Source organism: Carassius gibelio, chromosome A10 (assembly GCF_023724105.1).
Source record: "Carassius gibelio isolate Cgi1373 ecotype wild population from Czech Republic chromosome A10, carGib1.2-hapl.c, whole genome shotgun sequence".
Classification (NCBI taxonomy): Eukaryota; Metazoa; Chordata; class Actinopteri; order Cypriniformes; family Cyprinidae; genus Carassius; species Carassius gibelio.
This window is the reverse complement of record NC_068380.1, coordinates 20,970,229-20,984,169: the sequence shown is the minus strand read 5'-3', so window position 1 is coordinate 20,984,169 and position 13,941 is coordinate 20,970,229. Positions and strand designations below refer to the sequence as shown.

Here is a 13,941-nt window from a genome sequence, read left to right as displayed (position 1 = left end):
CAATAAACAAAAGAACATCGTTGTGAAATTACATTTGAGAAAATGTCCAGGTGGCTCGTCTGTAAATGTCTTTTCAAATTGGTTGTGTTCTTGCCACGAATGAGCGCTCCGCGTGCTTTACGCTTTGTTTTGTTTTGTTCGTCGTCAAACGTGAAGTGAGCTGTGGACATTTTGTCGCTCTTTTAGACATCACCTCTTCGAATGCCGACTTCCCGGGAGCTCATTTAAAAACTGAAAACCTTCGCTTCACGTCTCAATAAGTCAGGCTCTGATTGGTTCTCTTCTCTCATGCAGTCTGTTCTGTTTTGCCGGTTCTTTTGCTCATTCCTCGCATCTCTCCCGTCTGCTGATTTGATTTTCATCACAGTCTATTTTCGTCTCGTCCTTTATTCGTTGACGATAATGTCAATCAATTTAGTCATAGTTTTAGTCTCCATCAGTGCCTTCTATTTTAGTTTTCGTTTCGTTTTCGTCCGCAAAAATATATTCGTGACGAAAATAATGACGAAAATATTTAGTCAACGAAATTAACACTGCATGCAGTATGGTTGTTGGTATTTAGCAGTTAAAACCTATTTTTTAAACTTGAATTTAAATGATATTAAACTAACTTTAAAATATCAAGGAGTTTATAAGTAAAAAAGGGTAAAATGTCACAGTGCATGTTAAATAGCCTAAATGAACTTGTGTTAATAATATAATTAGATTTTTTTTACATGAAAAACTCCTGTATAAAATGGGACAGCAACCTTTATATCAAACATTTTAAATCGTCTACAGCTGAGCAACACGAGAGGGGGATCTGCGTCAGAGCGCGTGAAGTGAATGCGATGAACAAAGTCATTTTCAGATGGAATGAAAAAAAAAACAAAAAAAATAGCCTGTAGATTAGGCCCACGCAGGCTCTGCAGAATTACTTATAATTACTGTTAACCCAGAGTAACACATTTTAACTGATTAATCCTTTTTTTTATTTGCTGCATGTTTTATTTATTTATTTTTAAACACGCTAAAAAATAAATTAAGTTCGTGAGAGAAAAATATATATATTAATCGTGTAGAGGTTTCATTTTAATGCATTAATCACCTATTTTCGTTTGCTGTATGTTTTTTGGTTTTTTTGGATATTATATAGTTCATGTATAAATTGCATTTTATTACATATAGAAATAATAACGGCTGACCTAATAACGTTATCATGTACAAACAGGATATTTAATTCCCTTCACATATATGCCACAAAACAATTTTCACTCAACAAAACAATATTCTGGCTGTATAAAACACATAAAAAAACAACAAAGAAAGATAACTATAGTCAATTTCAACTGTTTTTTACAGATCAAACAGAGGAAAAAAATATGGAATCACCAAATAAAAACACTACTAGTATTTGTTGCACCACCTCTGGCTTTTATAACAGCTTGAATTCTCTGAGGCATGGATTTAACTAATGACAAACAGTATACTTCATCAATCTGTCTCCAGCTTTGTCTTATTGCAGTTGCCAGATCAGCTTTGCAGGTTGGAGCCTTGTCGTGGACCATTTTCTTTAATTTCCACCACAGATTTCAATTGGATTGAGGTCCGGACTATTTGCAGGCCATGCCATTGACATTATATGTCTTTCCTGTAGAAATGTTTTCACAGATTTTGCCCTATGGCACAATGCATTATCATCCTGAAAAATGATGCTACCATCACCAAACATCCTTTCAATTGATGGAATAAGAAAAGTGTCCAAAATCTCAACATAAACTTGTGCATTTATAGAAGATGTAATGACGGTCATCTCTCCCATACCTTTACCTGACATACAACCCCATATCATTAATGATTGTGGAAATTTGCATGTTTTCTTCAGGCAGTTGTCTTTATACATTTCATTGGAACGGCACCAAACAAAAGTTCCAGCATCATCACCCTGCCCAATGCAGATTCGTGATTCATCACTGAATATAACTCTCATCCAGTTATCCACAGTCCAAGATCGTCTTTCTTTAGCCCACTGAAACCTTGTTTTTTTCTGTTTAGATGTTAATGATGGTTTTCGTTTGGCTTTTCTGTATGTAAATCCCATTTCTTTTAGGCCATTTCTTACAGTCCGGTCACAGACATGAACTCCACTTTCTGCCCATTTGTTCCTCATTTGTTTTGTTGTGCATTTTCTGTTTTCAAGGCATATTGCTTTAAGTTTTCTGTCTTGGCACTTTGATGTCTTTCTTGGTCTACCAGTACGCTTCCCTTTTACAACCTTTCCATTTGATTTGTACTTGGTCCAGACTTTAGACACAGCTGACTGGGAACAACCAACATCTTTTGCAACATTCCGTGAAGATTTACCTTTGAGAAGTTTGATAATCCTCTCCTTTGTTTCAACTGACATCTCTCGTGTTGGAGCCATGAGTTATGTCAATCATCTTGGTTCAACACATCACTAATGTGTGCAAGCACTCCTTTTTAACTGCAGACTAATTAGCATTTGTAATCAGATACAGGTGTTAGTTTTAGAAATGCAAAGTGCATGGTGATTCCATATAATTTTCCTCAGATTTGTGTGATTCCATATTTTTTTCCTCTGTTTGATCTGTAAAAACAGTTGTAATTGACTATAGTTATCTTTGTTGTTTTTTCAAGTGTTTTATACAGCCAGAATATTGTTTTGTTGAGTGAAAATTGTTTTTTCACAAACAATTTTTTGGTTGTGAAAAAATTGGTTTTTTCTCTACACAATTAAACATTTGAATGAACATCTTCTGAGAGGGGTGATTCCATACTTTTTGCCAGGGGTTGTACTCACATAAATGTATTAGTGTCCTTTACCTACTAGTAAAATATGTATATCAAAAATTATATCTGGAGTCTGGATAATTTTTGGTTTGACTGTGCATAAATTCTTGTTTAAACTACAAAGTAATGAAGTCAAGAGCAGTGAGTGATATTTCTTTCATTTTCTTGGATTAACATTACAGCAGCCAGTAGCTAAATTAGGCGCGGTCACTTTAAGAGACGATGAACGCATCTTTTCCCTCAACGGTTTACTTTCACTTAAGAAATAACTGACAAATAAATACGTTTTTTTCGAGCATACTTTCCAAGCCGGGTATTTTGACATTTTGTATGTATTTGTCGGCACAAGAGCAAAAAGAAGCAAATTCGGTGTACAAGCATTTTGAGACGCCTTTCTCAGCGTGAGCCCTGAACACCTGAACACCGTGGTAATGAATCGGGCTCTTTCACATCCTTTTGTTTGTTTAAAACTGCGATTATTATTTGTTCGTTCATGTGCAGGAGGGACTGTCCGTGATATGCGGCTCTCTCTCTCGCTCTCTCTCCGCACCGAATACAGAGCGCGCGAGTAACCAGCTACTCATTTCAGCTTTTCCGCGTCTTGTGTTTGGATGCTTGATACCGATTGTAAGCGACGGGCTTGAGCCAGCTACTAAACGCACCATCTTCGAGCCATAGATCTTTAAAGGTACATTTTCCCATTGTGATAGCCAGGATGATTTAAATTAATCTAAGCAGTGACTCAGTTTGATACAGTATGTTCGGAGTTCGCGCGGGTTTCTGTAAAAGTCATTCTGACAAGTCTGTATGCTGCAACAACATGAAACAACATGAATGAAACAAATGAATGCCATTGCCACTGCGAGCGCATTTTGATGGAAGAACAAATTAATGGACTAGTATATAAATTTAAGACGTGGCTAAATGTTTTTTATGACCTTGTATGGAAAAACCAGACGTTTTTATGACTTTTTATGGCCTTAAATTCTTATTGTTAAATTTATGACTTTTTATGACCCCGCGGATACCCTGATAAAGAATATTATTTATCTCTCAATGTCTTGTCAAATTTGATCTGAGTTTTTAAGAGGATTCATAAACAGGCATCATCTAGTGGTGTTCCAGGTTATGACACTTTAAAATAGTATGCATTTGCAGTAAATTGAAAGTTTCAGTGTTACAACCAGTTGTTTTTTATATTAAAAAAAAAACGTTATATTTATCATCAGTATTATTATTGTTAAGAGAAGGAACTATGCTCGAAGAAATGCAGCTAGATTTTTAGAAGCCAAAATTGCAATAAAATTTTTTATTAGCTTAAATGGTTCGTTCACTCAAAAACGACAATCAGCCCATGATTTACTCGCCATAAAGGCATTCTAACTGTATATGACTTTCTTCTTTCAGGCAAATCCAGTTGGAGCTTAATAAAACAATGTCTTTGATCTTCCAAGCACAAGAAGGGCACTCAGCGGGTGTTACAGTTGAAGGGCACTTAAGCGCATACATCTAAAGTAAAACATGCCTCGCACAGCTCCAGAGGGTGAATATAGACCTCCTTTAGCAAATCGATGCGCTCTTGTAAGAAAGAGATCCATATTTAAAACATTATGACCACTTTTCTGTAGCTTGTGCTAACTGTCGTACAGCAGAAGCCAATCCGGGTGGATGACGTAGGAGGTGTAGCGAATGAACCGGTGAGAATATGCTAGTCTCGTGAAAACCAATGTTTGTTTACAGGAGCAAATGAAGCAAAGTTTCCTTCCTTTAGCTAAGGAAAACCAGTCTCCTCTTGGCTTATATCGAAATCCTCCAACATTTCTCTTTACCAAATCTTGTTTTGTACTTCCAATTATATAGTACTTACAGAGTTTTGTTTGGTTCTCTCTTCAGGGTTTCCCATATATTCATTCATTTGTGGCGGCCCGCCACAATATCAACGCTGACCGCCACGGATTGATTTAGATTTTTAAACTATTTAATATGGGTACAATTGTATTTTATTGTAGAGCTGCGCGCTGCTTGCTCCCTCCCTCTCACAAACTGACAACGGAGGCACGCACGACTAGCCCCTCCTCGTCGAACATCTGAATCAAAACATGAGCATGCGTTAGTTAGAGGACGGATCACCGGTGCTTAATGCTTATTCCCCCAGCGAAGATTCCAGAATCAATCCGGAGTTGAATGGTTAGTAATGAACACTGTTGCTCAACATAACTCTGAGAACGCTGTTGCGTTTCCATTACAGATTCGCGCAAAACTTTTTTTTTTTTTTTCTAAATATCGACAACAACTATTGCGAAATGACAGCGTTTCCCTTAACCAATGTTATGCGACTAAAACTTCATTTTTTTCTTCCTCCAGGTCCAGTTTGGCGTGTGTGTGTGAGCCTGTGTGTGTCTGAGTCTGTGTGTGAGTGAGTCTTTTTGAATGTTTGAGTGTGTGAGCCTGTGTTTGAGTGTGTGAGCCTGTGTTTGATTGTGTCAGTAAGTTTGTGAGTTTGAGTGTGTGTGTGTGTGTAATAGCAATAGCAATGTCTTTAAAGGGAAAATGAACATTCTATCATCGTTTACTCACCCTCAAGTTGTTCCAAACCTGTATGAGTTTCTTTGTTCTGCTGAACACAAAGGAAGATATTTGGAAGAATGTTTGTATCCAAACAGATCTCAATCCCCATTGACTACCATAGTATATATTTTTCCTACTATGGAAGTCAATGGGGACCGAGATCTATTTGATTCTGTCATTCTTCCAAATATCTCCAAATATAACCAAATTATCTCTTTAATGTATCTGACACTAAGTGTTGCCAATGGAAATGTGTACTTGTCACTAAAAATATATTATATATCTATGGGACATTCTCAAGCCTCCAGGTTTTCATCCAAAATATCTTGAATTGTGTTCCAAAAGACAAACGTAACTTCTACATGTTTGGAACGACATGTGGTTAAGTGATTGACAAATTTTTCATCTTAGGGTGGCGTATCTATCCCTTTAATACCGGGTTTCAGTAACCATCCCTAGGTTAAGCGTTTTAACATCATGCGATTTTCCTTTTGTGGAGATGCACTTATGATAACCAAATTTCAACAGTTCGCACACACATTCGTTTTGATTAAATTTTTTATATATCGGCATCGATACCGATATCAGTGTTTAGTAGCACCGATTTAAAGTCAGGCAATATCAGCGGGCAGCCCCATGTTATTGGTGTGGTGGAAAGTGCTGCCGCCGCATGTGAGGCACCCCAAGCCAAAACCTTTGGAAGATTCAACAACAGTCAAATATAAAGATAAAGGTAGTCAGAGAATCTCACTCTGTAAATGGGGTGAAGTTGTCAGCTCTCACAAACACTGCAGCTTGATTGAGGGCTCAGTTACTCCGCCCCACTCACAGAGAGCACTGTGCTCGGAGAGACAGCTGTCCTGGAGCTGCCCAGAACCGTGAATCATATTTGTTCGGAAGCATGGTTTGATGCAGACAATAGCCAGGTTTCCATCCAACTCAAATGCGTCTACAGCGGTATTATTATTGTGCAAAAGCCACTTGGATAAAAAGCTTTCTCACCCGAATTAAAGGGGTTTTAGTCTTAATAAAATGCTAGTAGCAGGACTCAAATTAATAGGATGTGATTATGATCATTTGATAAAATGAAGAGAGCGCGCCACACGTTTGAGATCATCATACTTTGTTGACTGTTTCTAGGTCTTAGTCAAGGAGACTGGTGAATGCGCCTCTTTAAATGGTTTCAAGGTGCTCGTTGTATTGTAAAACACAACTGCAATGTTTTCGAATGACACTAAATAAAATTATCCCAAACGTAACTGTGGCGCTTGTGGCTGTGCTGCGCAGTCAATTAACCATTTTTTTTACATCAAACATTTTATGCAAGTATTATGACCAGTACTTTAATTGAAATCGATTTAGAACTTCTGTGTTCCACTAGGCCTATTTGTTAAAAAAAATCCTGCGCATTAGATCTTGACCATTCATTAGATCGTGATGGCGCATGCGTGCTTGCATGGAGCAGAAATACAGTTTTGTAATTTAAAGTTTAAGTTAGTATTAGTATAACTTTAATATTACAAAAACCTACAATATTTTATAGCCAATGTTAAAATGAATTACTAAATATATGCACTAACAACTTACCATAATAGCCTTGGGAGGATTGCTGCCACTCACATCCACAAGGATGTCATCATATTTGTCAAAATTGATGCCTGTGGCATAATGGGAAAATATGGAACTCTCCTCTTCTGGAGGGGGAGGCGGCACATAGACAACCTTGGGTCCTACATGAAACAGAAACACAATGTTAGTTTATTTTGGATATAAAGCAAGTCAACTATAACACATGCTCTGGCTAAAGCAATGACTTCTTGCATTGAAGGAAGATATGACACCTGTATTTTCACTTGCTTCTTGATTTTCCTTGTCTGCTGTTGAGACTAGACAATCGGGAAAAGAGAAAGAAAACTAAGCAAATTTAAAAAGCAGCTTATTAATTAGTTACTAAAAACAGCAGTAAATTACCCTTAGAAAACACTTCCTCATCCCGGCCTCTGAAACCTACACAGTGTCATTGAAGAGAGTTCAATTGAACCAATAAGATAAATGACTCGTAGTACTTAAAACACATGAATATGGAAATATCACCTCCTCTTCCAAAGCCTCTTTTTCCTGTGTCTTCATCACCACCACCTTAAAAGCAGGACACAAATATTAAAATGAAACATTAAGTTCAGTCAAATTAATTGTGCACCACTATTAAATCGCAGAAAATGAGATTAATCGTGGAAAAATAATTTGTTGCCAAGCCTTACATTTAAAGGGTTAGTTCACCTAAAAAGGAAAATAATGTCATTAATGACTCACCTTCATGTTGTTCCAAACCCATTAGACATCCATTTATCTTCAGAACACAGTTTAAGATATTTTAGATTTAGTCCGAGAGCTCTCAGTCCCTCCATTGAAGCTGTGTGTACGGTATACTGTCCATGTCCAGAAAGGTAAGAAAAACATCATCAAAGTAGTCCATGTGACATCAGAGGGTCAGTTAGAGTTTGTTGAAGCATCGAAAATACATTTTGTTCCAAAAATAGCAAAAACTACAACTTTATTCAGCATTGTCTTCTCTTCTGGGTCTGTTGTGAGCGAGTTCAAAACACTGCAGTTTAGTGATATCCGGATTGCGAATGAATCACTCGATGTAACCGGATCTTTTTGAACCAGTTCACCAAATCGAGCTGAATTATTTGAAACTGTTCACGTCTCCAACAATAATTTTTTGGTTGGAGGAGTAGGGGTAAGGGGAAGGGTGGGATAGCCCTTTAAACGAAGATTTTTCTTCGTTTAAAGTCGCTAATATTTGCTAACATCATATCATCATTACAGACTGCATGATAGTGCCACAGCAAATGTCTGATCAGGGCGATCACTGCCGTAGACATTGATGGGGGCTTATCCCCTCAATAATTAGAAATCGCTAAACCCTTTTCTTAAATATTGCCCATTCGAGAGAGAGAGAAAAAGAAGTTGGGTGTATTTGCATCTGTGTGTTTATCTTTTTAGAGTGAGTTTACTTAAAAACAGCGATTGTTATCTCTCGTTGCTGGAAAAATATAATGTAACGATTCAGTATTTAAACTGGATTTAATAGAAGTCGTGAGGCAGCGTTGACAAGTTTATTTTCTCCTGGATGTGTGAGCTGCGTGATTTCAGAACCTCAGGTAAACCGAAGGCTTGAATCAAGGGCAATCATCGCAAATGACGTCATTACGTTGAGCGCAAAAGAACCGTTGAACGGTTTTCTTCAACCGGTTTACTGAATCGAACTGTCCGAAAGAAGTACTGGTGATCCAAAACCCATTGCAACCGGTTCTTCACTGGTGAACGAGTCAGTCTATTGTTCATTATCTGGCTCGGCTCGGTGTTCATCTTCAGTTCTCTCCTCACAGCAGTTCAGTCAGTGTACTGTTCGAGTAAATGAATTACTCCGGGATATTGGTTTGTTTTAACTCAGAGGGAGTGTCAGTCACATTAAAAAAGTTAACAGCTTAAGTCATATGTGGTAAATGCTTATTAGAGACGCAAACCATTTCAAACGATTCAGTTCGATTTGGTGAACTGGTTCAAAAAGATCCATTCATGAACCGGATATCACAAACTGCTTTGTTTTGAACTCTCTCACAACAGACGCGGAAGAGAAGACAATGCTGAATTAAGTTGTAGTTTTTGCTATTTTTGGACCAAAATGTATTTTCGATGCTTCAGAAAATTCTAACTGACCCTCTGATGTCACATGGACCACTTTGATGATGTTTTTCTTACCTTTCTGGACATGGACAGTAGACCGTACACAGCTTCAATGGAGGGACTGAGAGCTCTCGACTAAATCTAAAATATCTTAAACTGTGTTCTGAAGATGAACTGAGGTTTTACTGGTTTGGAACAACATGAGGGGGAGTCATTAATGACATTTTTATTATTGGGTTGAACTAACCCTTTAATATAAGATCCAGTTTTAATATACCATTTGAAGCAATGCATGTTTAGGCAATTTCGTTTTAGTGCTTAGTTTTGATGAGTAAAAAAAACGCCTCTGTTTATTGGTAAAATCACTATAAATCACTGTTGCCCCAGACAAATAACTCCCTAAACAGATGTGCTAGATTCCCACCTCAGGCCTTTCTGTCATCATCTCACATAAACTTCAATTCTAATTTATTTATTTCAATAACAAACCATCACGTAAACCACCCCGGAAACCGCCGCGACCTCTTCCTCGGCCTTCACCTCCTTTCCAACCTGTAACAAACAGACGGGGTCCATGAATTACTGAAACATCACGTGTCACTTTAGAGAATTTATATTATTTTAAAGAAAAATTACATTACCCTCATCTGTGCCATTTTCATCAATTCCTGGAATTTGAAAGAAATTTTAATTAAAAAAAATATACATACATAATTGTACATGTATACATAGACAGGAATTAAAATTTGTTACCTCCTCTTCCAAAGCCTCTTCTCCCAGTCTCTTCATTACCACCTTAAAAAAAATATATATATAAATAAAAAAAAAATATGCCTCAAACAACTCGACTCGATCAGGATTGGTCAAAGATATTGTAATGTGGTTCAATGTGTATAATGAGCACTGAACTATAATTCACTGTTGCGTCAAGGAACCAAATTAATACACAGCCTCGCACATTTCATCCCTTAGTTATTTTCTCTCTTAAATTACAAGTCAAATACAATTTTTACAACAACCAACCATCACGGAAACCCCCACGGGAAGCACCGCGAAAACCACCACGGGAACCACCTCGCACTCTTCCCTGACCTTCACCCTGACCTTCCTTCCAACCTGCAAACAGATGGGTACCATAAAAAAGAAAGTGCTCTAGAGTCACAAAAACATGTCTATTTATAAACAACAAAAAATATATATATATAATTACCCTCATCACTGCCATCAATTTCTGAAAAATAAGCAAGAACATTGTTAAATTCATACAGGATAAAAAATGTGTGTGTGTATGTATGTATATATATAAAAAGGAAGAGACGATTGGTTCATTTGCTGCTTGAACTCAGGCATTACAGCTACGTTAAGTCAAATTAAAGAGCTCCAAACATTCTTGGGATTTAAGAATTTATGCTATATATATATATATATATATATATATATATATATATAAAATATATTAGTATACAAGTATTTTTTTTTTAAAAAGTGTATAGTAATAAACAACCTGCAGTTTAATGTTTGCATTTCTTGCCCTTACTGTACCGAAAATGAACCGAACCGTGACTTTAAAACCGAGGTACGTACCGAACCGTGATTTTTGCGTACTGTTACACCCCTAATATATATAAAAAGTATTTTAAAAAAGAGAGAGTGCACCTGAAAGAGTGTCTTATATATAAATAAAGAATTATGAGATTTTCATCCTAGTCCTACTTCAGTTGTCTTCAGTGGCAGTTTTAAAGTACGCCATATGATGGTCACTTCGAGGAAGTAATTTACCATGAATTCTTCTCTAACAGAAGGGGTTATGCTGTTCACTTTTATAGTAAACTGATTTCATCCAGGAAAATTATGACAAATTACATCAGCATTATATTGGAGCCAGCTTGTTTTCTTCTTGGAGTAGAATACAACCAAAATTGACAGAGGCTCAAAACCAGACTTCTGTTTAGGAGAATCAAGGATACATGTAATATCACCTGATTTAAAGTCATTTCTGAAGCCTCCTCTTCCTCCTCGTGATCCTCCTCTGCCTCCTGAAAATATATCATGAGCAATGGCAGTCAAATACAAATTCTAACTTTTTACAAGCATGCTGCACACAAACAACTTTGGATTCAGATTTACAAAGTTTAAATCTGTAGTGTTCTTGTTTGTTCAGGCAACCCTCTGAAAAAAAAAAAGTATGCAGTTTTATAAAATATGTAGTTTCCCACCTCCCTTATCAGGGTTAAGCCACAAAAAAATAGTCATTTATGGATTGAAATTTTTAAAACGACGATAATTGGTCAACATTTTGAGGAGTGTGTTATTGTGCTAGTAAGTTGGCAGGTTTAGGAGCGCAGGTCCTAAATAGTTTATGCATTCAGCACCTTAATTTAGTGTTGAGCCGTCTGCATTCATGTCACCCATCTGCGTTTGCACAAGTTCTCGTGATCGCAAATGCTGGCTGGTCAGGTTTGGTGAGGCTTTCTTCAGACTGGCCAAATACAAACAAGACAGCGATAAATAAAAATGGTAACAATAAATATGGCAACTATTCCTATTTCAAAGAGAGTGCGTGCAGATGAGTTATTGAGCTCGCTTGGTGGCGGAAAACTAAACCGGACGCAACACTACAGCGACGCAACAGGTTTAGTCTGTTTAGTGTCTATACAGGACATTTTAACTCTGTGTCAGTACCTCACAGACCGGACAAGTATTTATCATGTGGTGCATCCAGTGTAGCATCACTGATTATAATGAGTATTTTGTCACGCTCCGTTGCTCGCGTCCGTTAGACAGGGTGTATTTAATTTTCTTATTTAGGCGTCTTTCTTGTTTAACTGCATTATTTTTCTATATTTATTTTAGTGTTTTGCAGGCGGCGTACACTGACAGAAGTTCTCAAATAAACACGAACTGACTGTGTTAGATGAGTGAGACGGTGCTGGGCTGATTTCATAGACATGTGCATACACATCCATATATATATATATATATATATATATATATATATATATCCTGTATATAAAAGGAAGTATATAATGATCGCCTTCATTAACTAGCACATTTTGAAACTAATATATATACATACCTGCCAACCTTGAAGAAATTTTGAGTACTACAACCCAAACACCCCCACCCACACCGATGCACTCACATCTGTGAGAAACCTATGAGATACATAACACTATAATACATATTATACACATAATATCCTTTCACCATTTAAGATTTATTAGTAACTCCATAAAATATACAAGAAGACCATAAATGTTATACAATTACTGCAATCACTCCGAACATTTTGTACAGGATGCATAGCCCATGGAAACTTCTTCCACCTGAAAAGTAAACTGAGGACATTCTTTCTAAATAAATAAATCAAAACATTAAATAAACGTGCAAAACCAGCAGTTATCAATATCAAAATCAGTTTGCTAAAAAACAAACAAAAATTATTTTTATAATTTTCCATGCATAGTGTTTAAACTTTTGCATTGTTTAACTTGTTAAAGGTTGCAGATTTGGCTTTTTTAAGTAGTGCATCAGTGAAAGTCTCTTTGTAACAAATGCTGCCTTTGGAGGAAATCATGACTTTTCTTGTCACCAGAGAACTAAACATGTCTGTGCTCATATTAATAGATTATTAATAATATTGAAAAGAGCGGAGAATTTTTCTTTTTCCGTTTTTTTTAGGGGAATAAATTGAAAGAACAGCATTGTTTGTTACATTTGTTACAGTTACATTTATATTATTTACATCAAGCTTTTGAATGGTATAGTATTGCATATTGTTATTGAAACTTCATAATGTTTCACTTGATTATACATTTAGTCAGGAATTATAGTTTGGAAAAAGTCTTTGGAAAAAGTCTAACTAGTAAAATGTTTACACGTTATGTGAAAACTAGTACAAGTATAGAAATAAATAAAAAGAGACTTACTCTCTGCTGAATAACGTGCTTCATTCTTTTTTCTGAGGAAATCCAAATACTCAAATCACATTTTGGGGTGACTTATTCCTGTCATCGCGAAGCAAACAGTAAAATAAAAATAAAAACTTTATTTAACATTAAAATCTGAATAGAGCGTTCAGCGCGGGGGCGTGGTCGAATATAATGAAGGGAGATGTGAAAAACAGCATGGTTTTCATATGGATTACTTTATCACAGAGTATTTGTTTTTGGCAGCACTTGTTTGGTTTAAAAGTAGACATGCCAGGCTTTCTATAGATATATCTCTCATGTCTCTTCGTTGAGTATTAATGGAGTTAAAGTTCATTTTAATGACATGTTTGTAAATGAATATCACAGCAGACAAAGGCTGCAGACAGCACAGCTTGTTTGTTATCTTTATTTTATGTGCACAAAGTTTTGTTATTATGTCTGTATACAAATAAAAGTAGACCCTTTACAGATTCAATTTTGCTCTTATCTGTACGATCAAAACTGAAAGTGTAATTTAAGTTATTTTAGGAGTTATCAGGAGAAAATGACTCATAACGCGTATACGCGTCAATAGACTCCAGAAGTTTGAACAGAACAATTCAAAACGAAAGAACAGACTGCTCTCTTCTTATGTAACGTTAATCTGTATGAAATGTGCATTTCTCTGGCGCGTTCACTACTGCGAAGATCGCGAGACGGCATCGTCAACTTTATCTTTGCAGTCGACACGACATTGATACCAAAAACACTTATTAATAATTATATTCATAAAATATCCATAATCATTACTTTTGCTGGTTCATTGTGACAGCTTTTAGGTGCGTTATTGGCAGCGCCACCCTTACATGTTAGCCTACATGAACGCGTGAACTGAACTGAGCTCGTCACAGCTGGACTGCTCAAGGTGTCAAGGTCACTTTTAATGTTCATAAATTTAATTATGCTAAACATAGCCTAA

The 13,941-nt window shown here is 36.5% G+C and overlaps 1 protein-coding gene across 2 annotated transcripts in view; it reads right to left on the bottom strand.

Annotated features, from left to right (window-relative positions):
• Positions 1-13,941, bottom strand: part of LOC128021549 (probable ATP-dependent RNA helicase DDX4) — a 39,747-nt gene that overhangs the window by 11,271 nt on the left and 14,535 nt on the right. For both annotated transcript variants that reach the window (XM_052608836.1, XM_052608837.1), the window contains exons 6-15: positions 11,031-11,087; positions 10,262-10,282; positions 10,075-10,167; positions 9,805-9,846; positions 9,693-9,719; positions 9,541-9,603; positions 7,453-7,497; positions 7,330-7,365; positions 7,200-7,244; positions 6,946-7,088 (exon numbers count right to left, since the gene is read on the bottom strand). In XM_052608836.1, coding sequence (XP_052464796.1) covers positions 6,946-7,088; positions 7,200-7,244; positions 7,330-7,365; positions 7,453-7,497; positions 9,541-9,603; positions 9,693-9,719; positions 9,805-9,846; positions 10,075-10,167; positions 10,262-10,282; positions 11,031-11,087 — 572 coding nt within the window. The remainder of the gene's footprint in view (positions 1-6,945; positions 7,089-7,199; positions 7,245-7,329; positions 7,366-7,452; positions 7,498-9,540; positions 9,604-9,692; positions 9,720-9,804; positions 9,847-10,074; positions 10,168-10,261; positions 10,283-11,030; positions 11,088-13,941) is intronic.